This window comes from Amphimedon queenslandica, unplaced genomic scaffold (genome assembly GCF_000090795.2).
Source record: "Amphimedon queenslandica unplaced genomic scaffold, v1.1 AMPQUscaffold_13516, whole genome shotgun sequence".
NCBI classification, from domain to species: Eukaryota; Metazoa; Porifera; class Demospongiae; order Haplosclerida; family Niphatidae; genus Amphimedon; species Amphimedon queenslandica.
In genome coordinates, this window is record NW_003546248.1 from 595,008 (window position 1) to 602,929 (window position 7,922).

At 34.2% G+C, this 7,922-nt stretch overlaps 4 protein-coding genes across 5 annotated transcripts in view; 3 read left to right on the top strand and 1 right to left on the bottom strand.

The window, feature by feature from the left end:
* Positions 1–564: 564 nt before the first annotated feature.
* Positions 565–2,902, top strand: LOC100642125 (deoxynucleoside triphosphate triphosphohydrolase SAMHD1-like). Its single transcript, XM_003383018.3, has 14 exons — positions 565–703; positions 759–861; positions 910–967; positions 1,016–1,187; positions 1,237–1,425; positions 1,467–1,634; positions 1,683–1,774; positions 1,823–1,885; positions 1,934–2,039; positions 2,094–2,189; positions 2,234–2,305; positions 2,372–2,577; positions 2,622–2,658; positions 2,704–2,902. The coding sequence occupies exons 1-14, from the start codon at positions 635–637 to the stop codon at positions 2,836–2,838; spliced, it is 1,566 nt and encodes a 521-aa protein (XP_003383066.1). The 5' UTR covers positions 565–634; the 3' UTR covers positions 2,839–2,902.
* Positions 2,903–2,908: 6 nt separating this feature from the next.
* On the top strand, positions 2,909–4,154 carry LOC100631471 (COMM domain-containing protein 7-like). The gene is made up of 8 exons (XM_020000274.1): positions 2,909–3,034; positions 3,083–3,136; positions 3,200–3,292; positions 3,366–3,432; positions 3,493–3,621; positions 3,690–3,739; positions 3,795–3,843; positions 3,942–4,154. The coding sequence occupies exons 1-8, from the start codon at positions 2,954–2,956 to the stop codon at positions 4,016–4,018; spliced, it is 600 nt and encodes a 199-aa protein (XP_019855833.1). The 5' UTR covers positions 2,909–2,953; the 3' UTR covers positions 4,019–4,154.
* A 22-nt stretch (positions 4,155–4,176) lies between these two features.
* On the bottom strand, positions 4,177–6,418 carry LOC100631600 (UDP-xylose and UDP-N-acetylglucosamine transporter-like). 2 transcript variants are annotated; one of them, XM_020000246.1, is made up of 11 exons: positions 6,309–6,418; positions 6,088–6,201; positions 5,921–6,023; positions 5,826–5,875; positions 5,658–5,745; positions 5,322–5,433; positions 5,219–5,274; positions 4,972–5,025; positions 4,834–4,909; positions 4,713–4,782; positions 4,177–4,585 (listed from the first exon to the last, which is right to left on the bottom strand). In XM_020000246.1, exons 1-11 carry the CDS (start codon positions 6,392–6,394, stop codon positions 4,348–4,350), a joined length of 1,047 nt encoding a protein of 348 aa, XP_019855805.1. In that variant the 5' UTR covers positions 6,395–6,418; the 3' UTR covers positions 4,177–4,347. The 2 variants fall into 2 exon arrangements, with proteins under 2 accessions (XP_019855805.1, XP_019855798.1); XM_020000239.1 differs by having other exon boundaries at positions 4,713–4,909.
* The window catches only part of LOC100631727 (ankyrin repeat domain-containing protein 16-like), a 4,569-nt gene continuing 3,046 nt past the window's right edge, over positions 6,400–7,922 (top strand). The window contains exons 1-4 of the mRNA XM_019999234.1: positions 6,400–6,540; positions 6,588–6,882; positions 7,725–7,847; positions 7,888–7,921. Coding sequence (XP_019854793.1) covers position 6,540; positions 6,588–6,882; positions 7,725–7,847; positions 7,888–7,921 — 453 coding nt within the window. The 5' untranslated portion in view covers positions 6,400–6,539. The remainder of the gene's footprint in view (positions 6,541–6,587; positions 6,883–7,724; positions 7,848–7,887; position 7,922) is intronic.

A 7,922-nucleotide genomic window follows, 5' to 3' on the forward strand; every position in this document is an offset into this window, starting at 1 on the left:
ACTGGCACAAGTAATGCGCATTGATGCGCATTAATCGTGTTCACACTATAGTGGTTTTGAATTAATGCGCATTGATGCGCATCACCTTCACTTCACCTCCAGAGGTGGATTGATGTGAAGTGATGCGCTTCGATCAATGTAAACCAATGGCAACAAGAACACAAAATGATACATAATCCAGATGCTAGTGTGAACAAGATCAATGTGCATTATTTCAGCTGTATCAACAAAGCGCATCAAAGCGCTTTGAAAACTGTGCCAGTGTGAAAAGGCCTTATAAAGGCCTTTTCACACTGGCCAAAGTAATGCGCATTGATGCGCATTAATCGTGTTCACACTAGAGTGGTTTTCAATTAATGCGCATTGATGCGCATCAGTCTCACTTCACCTCCAGAGGTGGATTGATGTGAAGTGATGCGCTTCGATCAATGTAAACCAATGGCAACAAGAACACAAAATGATACATAATTCAGCTGCTAGTGTGAACACGATCAATGCGCATTATTTCAGCTGTATCAACAAAGCGCTTTGAAAGCCAGTGTGAAAAGGCCTTAAATCGCGGCGCGGCGCCCTTTGCGCGCCCTCGAATCCCTTTTTGATTTTCCTAAATGCGCCCCTGAGAAGGTAAGAAAAAATGACTGACAGGAACTCTTCTCCCCCTAGGACTAGTTTAGAGAAAGCAGGCACAGCTAAAGATTGGAAAGTAAGTAGATCTGTAATGTATACACGTAGTAGTGCATTTTGATTTTTTCTATTAGGTTTTCAATGATCCGATTCATGGCCACATTACTCTACATCCACTGCTTGTTTCCATCATTGATACACCTCAGTTTCAGCGCCTTCGTTACATTAAACAGCTAGGTATCAAATTTATGTATAAATCCAGACTCTTTTATGATTCTTGTATAGGTGGCGGCTACTATGTGTTTCCAGGAGCTTCACACAACAGATTTGAGCACAGCATTGGGTGAGATAAGTCTAGATATGAGATCTATTACCGAGTTCTTTTTTATAGTGTTTGCTATATAGCTGGAGAGTTTGTTAAAACTCTCCAGAGTAAACAGCAAGAGCTTAATATAAGTACTGAAGATGTTCTGTGTGTGCAAATTGCTGGTCTTTGTCATGATCTGGGGCATGGACCTTTTTCACACGTTTTTGATCAGAAATTCATCAAGAGTGGCTGGAAGGTAGATCTAAAATGAGTGTCATTCACATCATTTCTTTTAAAAATCAAAGCATGAAAATGCTTCAAAGGACATGTTAGATCATTTGATAAAGGAGAACAATCTGTGGCCAATTTTCAAAGAGAACAATTTACATGAGAATGATCTAATATTCATTAAAGAATTGATTAAACCTCCAAAGCCTGTTGATGGCAACTGGCCTTGTAAAGGTCGAAACAAAAATAAAAGTTTTTTGTATGAGGTGAGGGAATTTTAATTTATGATTATTACAATTTTACACAGATTATAAGTAATGAAATATATGGTATTGATGTTGACAAATGGGATTATTTTGCAAGAGACTGCCATTGTCTAGGGATTGCAAACAACTTTGACTATAAGCGATACATAGCCTTTGCTAAAGTCATGAAAGTTGATGGGGATCGTTTGCAAATCTGCAGCAGAGACAAAGTAAGAAGGATTCTTTAGTCTATTGCCTTTATCTTTATCTTATCACAGGAAGCACACAATTTGTATGAGATGTTTCACACAAGATACACTTTGCACAGAAGAGCATATCAGCACAAGACTAAAGTTGCTGTAGAAATGATGTAAGTAGGATGCTACAATTACAATTACATTTATACTGTTAATAATAGGATCAGTGAAGCATTAAAAGCAATAGATAATGAGAATTTTACTATACCTGGAAAGGATGCTTGGTAAAAGTATTTTTTTACTATCATTTTAATGATACTACTTTATATTAGTTTCACAATTTCTGAGGCTATAAAAGATATGACTGCATATACTTTATTGACAGATTCTGTTTTTCAGACTATTATGATGCTACCAAAGAAACCCTGGCTTGAAGAGGTATGCATTAATTATTTTCTTTGCTATACAGTACTCATTTTTTTATCTTTGTAGGCTCAAAAAATTATTCACAAGTTGCATACGAGGAGGCATTATAATTATTTAGGTCGGGCTATCGTGAAACCAAGTGATGGAAAACCAGCTGAGGAGGTCAAAATGCTTACATTAATTGCTACATGTATCATTCTCATTAGGTGGTTAGAAAGGAAATTTTGAAGTATAAACCAGAAAACCTTACACTGGAAGAATCAGACATTCGCATTGCAGTTAGCTTCAATTTTTATGACTGAGAATTAGCTTTTTTGTTTGCATTGTTTTAATTTTAATTATAGGTTGTAAAATTTGACTACTGTATGAAGGATAATAGTGACGATCCATTTCAAAAGATGTGGTTTTTCAGAAAAGATAAACCGGACGAGGCCATTCGTATGGTAGGTGAGCAGGTATCAGCCATGTTTCCAAAGGCTTACGAGGAAATACAAATTTTCTTGTACTGTGAGGACGAATGCAACAAAAAAAAGAGAGAAATTGCAATTGGGTAAGACTATATTGACTACTATGTTGAGCTCTTGCTTGCTGTAGGTGTTTTGCTAAATGGTGTGACAATAAAAAATACACAGTAAGACATTGTATTATATGCATCATAACACTGTGTGGATTGTAGTGCGAGAGTGAAGGTGGAGTTGGTAATACACCTTATGGTACTCCGGGAAAATTAAAGCGACCGAGATCTCCTGAAACGTCATCAGGAGGAGAAGAGCGAAAGTCCAAGAGACATCTAGAATTCCGTGATAAATGAAATATTTTTATTTCGTTCATTAATTATTTTTTAAATAAAGAAGAATTAATTTTTTTTAAATTAATTTTCTGCAAAGCTCAGTTCCACACATTATATTGCCACGCCCACTTTTAAAATGGCGCTTCACTTCTCAGGAGAGGCAGTAGAGGATCAGTTTTATACTGACTTTGGCAACTTAAACAAGCTACAAGACGAGGTAATGGCAGCTAAAACAATCCATTAGCGTCTCTCCTTCCTCCATTAGAAGTTTCAGACTCTCATGGTGCTGGTTTTTGAATTCCTGGCATCACCACAAACAGTAAAAGAAAAAACTTGCAATGACACTTTTCTCTCTCTCTCCCTCCATTCTTTCTCTCTCTAGTCTTCTCAGTTCATTAGTAATTTGGAAAAGTTTGCCTCAGACAATGGCCTTGGCAGTGGAGCATTGAAAAACCTCATCAAGACCGTCCTAGTTATATCCACCCACACACACTTTAATTAATTACTCTTTTATTTTTTTATTGTAATTTTTCTTGACTGATTATTACTTTTTCAAAGCAGCTCTCAAGAGGAATTTGCCTCCTACTCAACTCAAGGAAGATCTACTTCAATTAGGTGAGGGAAAGAAAGAAGGAAGAGTGTTTAATTATTATTTCAATTCGTTGGGGGTTCCAGGATTATCTGAAGAGAAGGGGTCCTGGGTTGCAGCTCAGTGGAAAACAAACCTTGGAACGTTTTCAAAGATTGCCGTGGGCCAGTCCCTCACTGTCAATCAGTTGGTGGACATGGAGTGGAGGTTTGGAGGTGAGTCATGTGACTATCATGTGACTCTCACAGTCTCACATGTGATCTAATGGTGTAATTATTTATAGTGACTGCAGCTGATAGTGAGATGAAAAAAGTGGGCAATACGTATCTTCAGGTAAAAATGATAAAACTTCAAATCAACAATAATCATACATCTTATTTACTTTTAGTTAAAACTTGTGCTAGACAAAGGCATCAAAACAGAAGAAGTATTTATGGGTGAATATTAAATAAGCACACACTATCCACACACAGTGGCTCTCACAAAGCATGCTAAGTGAGCTAAAAATGTGTTTTTCTCTCTCTTTCTCTCGCAGAACTAACTCTTCCTCAATTTTATTCGTTTCTACACGAGATGGAAAAAGCAAAAGCTGGAATTGAATATTTAACATAGTCACTCTAGTCAACATATTTACTGCATTATCTGTAGAAATTATATTATTATTGTCGTTATTATATAATTGTATGTTTGTGTTCTTCAATTGTGAATCTATTATTTTGTTAGCTGCCCATTATAATAGTGTACCCAACTTATAAAATGAAGTCAACAAATTATAGTTTTAACAATCATCATGATTGACATAGAGAAATAAGTTAATAGCATATAAACTGAGGTTTATTATTTAATATCGTAATTATTGTTAGTATTACTGTCAATTGAGAAATTACAGTGTATTGTATACATATATAATAAATAATAAATGTCAGTAAATGCAATTGGAGCTATTCAGCTTTTTCCTTTGAGAAAAAATAACTCAGTACTTGCTGAATGAAACCAGTGAAGAGTAAGGTCCCACTAAAAACCAATGCAGTCCCAATCCAATGGAGGGTTGTGAACGGGTTCTGAAAGTAAAGGATAGAAAACAAGAGGGACACAAATTTCCTTAGCGTAATGATTAATGTAACCACCAGTGAAGGACACTCAGTTGTAAGAACGAATACACCAGAAATACACATATACCTGTAAAATAATAGTCAGGGAAAGTAATTCTAATATTTATATAATACTTAAATGCTAGAGACATGCTGCAGATTATAAATATAATATAGTTTAGAGAGAAACTGAATTAATTTAGTGGTATGGATACTGTGAGAATGCATTAAGGAAGAGATAAATCCACATAATTGGGATTATCATGATACCAATATTTACTGGATCTAGAGAGAGAGAGAAGCAGAGAGTTAGTGATATGCTATTGTGGTCTTTACCTGATGCATTAAAAAGCTCAACTCTTTTATAAAGATCAGAATAAAATATGAGGAACCCAGGCAATGGTAATGCATGCTGTTAAGAAAAGAGAGAGAGTGAGAGAAGGGTTTAATGAAAGAGAATCAATACAAGCTAACTGAATAGAACATGGCCTCTTTTGGATGCTTTCCATATTTCTTATACATTATTTCCTAGAAGTAAAAATAATCATAATAATTGCTTATGTAGTCTTGCAATGAATAAATGAGGCAAGCAGGAAATTAATTTTACAAGCTTGTTCACACCTCTGTTTGCACCTCTAGGTGTTAACAAGGTGTCAAAAACAAAATTACAACTTAATTTTTTTAGAATTTAAACAATAAATAATTCAAAGATATTTCTTACCTGGAATATACCCATTGCTGCTGACATGAATAATGCGAATGAGAGCATCAATACGCCTACACACATAATGAACTAATGTATGATGATTGTAATACACTCTTGCCTATTGTCATCCAAACAATGTTCATAAAATCAGAATCATCTTGAACATAATCAATATCATCTTCAATCTCAACCACCAAATCATCCTTTTCAACTACTTCAAGAACTTTCTCCTAAAACAAACAAATAAATAAATAATATATAATTCCATTAAAAGTTTGAGCTAATTACAATCTAAACCAGAATTTTTACAAACTTATTTAGTTGCTTATAATTTGGCCAAAGATCCTGCACTATAGTACAGGGTGCTTCGTCATAAATGGCTAGGAGAGAATTCTCCATTTTTATGACATTGCACTATAGTTACAAAAAGGTCTAATGGAATTTGTTTTTTTACCTGTTTTACAGTATCAGTGGAGGCCAGTGTTGCTATAACAATTCCTATACTTATCATTGCGACTGCAACATACTTTGACAATGGATATCTACAAAAAATTAACAAAATGCAACATTTATAAAATACAAAATACTACACAATGTGTGTGTATCAAAAAGAGAGTCTTACTTCTTCTTCATAATGATAATTCCTAATACCATATTTGCCAACAGTGACCCCTAATATTATTAATTAACATCATTATTATTATTACATTAACTTACTGATCTGAATATCATATGCAATGGGAGAGGTATGTTGAAATTAAGTGCATAATTATTAATTACACTGACAGAGAAAAACACCGTAACCATCATCAAGTACTGCCTTTAAACAAAATAAATAAATTGCATCAATAAAACTTATTTTGCAGCTCACAAAATTCATATACCTGAGCGGAATCGCCCTATTGACTGTAAAGAATTTTGAATGAACAAATAATCCCTCGACAGCAATAAATAGGAACTGGGAGAAGGTTATAATATTACCAGACCCCGTGTCATATCTAGGAAAGACAAAATATTTTTTATAGCAGACAATGTCAGTGTACTATATATTTTTTTAAAAACTCTAAAATTAAATATAATTTTAAAAATAAAATGTGTCCCTTACTTGATGAGTAGTTCCAGCAGTACTACACTACTACAGCAACCGAAAAACACTAAAAACACAGCCACCAATATCTTTTGAAGAGACATTTGATTTGATTGTCCTGCTACTACAAAAAGAGTGAACTACAAAAACCGCGCCTCTATCAATAGAAAACTTTCAATAGGGTGGAGCTGGTTTTTATCGTGGGAGGGGCTCAAATGCGTGGGCGTGCTGTATCAATCAAAAATAAAAAGTAAATCTCACTTTAATTGTAATAATTTTTAATTTCATTATTTGCAGTGACAGAAATACATAAATACATAATAGAAAATGGCGCTCTTCCACTAACCTGCTCACCATCACAAGTCACTGCCGTTAATCGTAACGGCGACACATGTACACATGTATCAGCGAGACATGGCCATGTTGGACTGTTAAGAGAGCTCCATGTGAGGTATGGGTTGAGTCTCAAAGTAACTAACAATGAGGGGAAGACACCGTTGCATGATGCAGCACAGAACGGACATAATGACTGTATTGAATATTTAATTAGTGAAGGGAACTGCTGTGTAGACACACTTAAAAGAGGAGATTGGTAAACTATTATTATTATTATTATTATTAATTATAATATGCCAACTTTGAAAATAAATAAGAATTTCAATTTTGATTGGAATCAGCTCAAAGTTTCTATGCAACATAACTACATGTATGTGTATTAGGTAACAACATAAAAAGTGAGAATTCTCTCTATTTCAATTTTGATGAAATTTTTCCCGAGACCCTGTACTATAGTACAGGGACTTTGACCCGATTTTTGAGTAACTTTTAAAAATTTGTAAAAAATCCAATTTTGATCGAAATCAACTCAAACTTTCTACACAACATAAGTACATGTATATGCATCAGATAAAGTTATAAAAATGAAGAATTCTCTCTATTTCAATTTTGATGAAATTTTTCCCGAGACCCTGTACTATAGTACAGGGACTTTGACCCGATTTTTGAGTAACTTTTAAAAATTCGTAAAAAATTCAGTTTTGATCGGAATCAACTCAAACTTGCTACACAACATGAGTACATGTATATGCATCAGATAAAGTTATAAAAATGAAGAATTCTCTCTTTGTCATTTTTGCCAAAATTTGGCCCAAGACCCTGTACTATAATAGGACAGAGACTTTCACCCAATTTTTGAGTAACTTTTAAAAATTTGTAAAAAATTCAGTTTTGATCGGAATCAACTCAAACTTGCTACACAACATAAGAACATCTATATGTATCAGAAAATGTTATAAAAATGAAGAATTTTCTACTTGACATTTTTGGCAAAATTTGGTCCGAGACCATGTTAATTAACTTGTTTATACCTTCAAAAATTGTCAATATTACTTAAGAGACTCTATATATATATTTTTTATAATTTTTATAATGTAGGACACCATTGATGCTGGCCTGTTCAAAAAATCATATGAAATCCATAAAGTTGCTAATAAGTTTTGGCGCCAGTCTCCAGCTTTGCAATAAAGATGGTTGGACTGCATTTCACATTACATCAAGGTATCCAGAGTTTTACTGCCCGTGATTTTCAGTATACTAGAGAAGGATCGTCTGAGATTGTACGCTACCTTTTGG

Bases quoted from the DNA above. Each gene is read 5' to 3' on its own strand.
- LOC100642125 (XM_003383018.3), top strand. From the start codon at position 635: ATGACTGACAGGAACTCTTCTCCCCCTAGGACTAGTTTAGAGAAAGCA. The intron at 704-758 runs GTAAGTAGATCT...TTTTTCTATTAG, and splicing joins GCACAGCTAAAGATTGGAAA to GTTTTCAATGATCCGATTCA. The intron at 968-1,015 runs GTGAGATAAGTC...TCTTTTTTATAG, and splicing joins AGATTTGAGCACAGCATTGG to TGTTTGCTATATAGCTGGAG.
- LOC100631471 (XM_020000274.1), top strand. From the start codon at position 2,954: ATGGCGCTTCACTTCTCAGGAGAGGCAGTAGAGGATCAGTTTTATACT. The intron at 3,035-3,082 runs GTAATGGCAGCT...TTCCTCCATTAG, and splicing joins TAAACAAGCTACAAGACGAG to AAGTTTCAGACTCTCATGGT. The intron at 3,293-3,365 runs ATATCCACCCAC...ACTGATTATTAC, and splicing joins TCATCAAGACCGTCCTAGTT to TTTTTCAAAGCAGCTCTCAA.
- LOC100631600 (XM_020000239.1), bottom strand. From the start codon at position 6,394: ATGTCTCTTCAAAAGATATTGGTGGCTGTGTTTTTAGTGTTTTTCGGT. The intron at 5,876-5,920 runs GTAAGTTAATGT...TAATAATATTAG, and splicing joins TGCATATGATATTCAGATCA to GGGTCACTGTTGGCAAATAT. The intron at 5,746-5,825 runs GTAAGACTCTCT...AATTTTTTGTAG, and splicing joins ATTATCATTATGAAGAAGAA to ATATCCATTGTCAAAGTATG.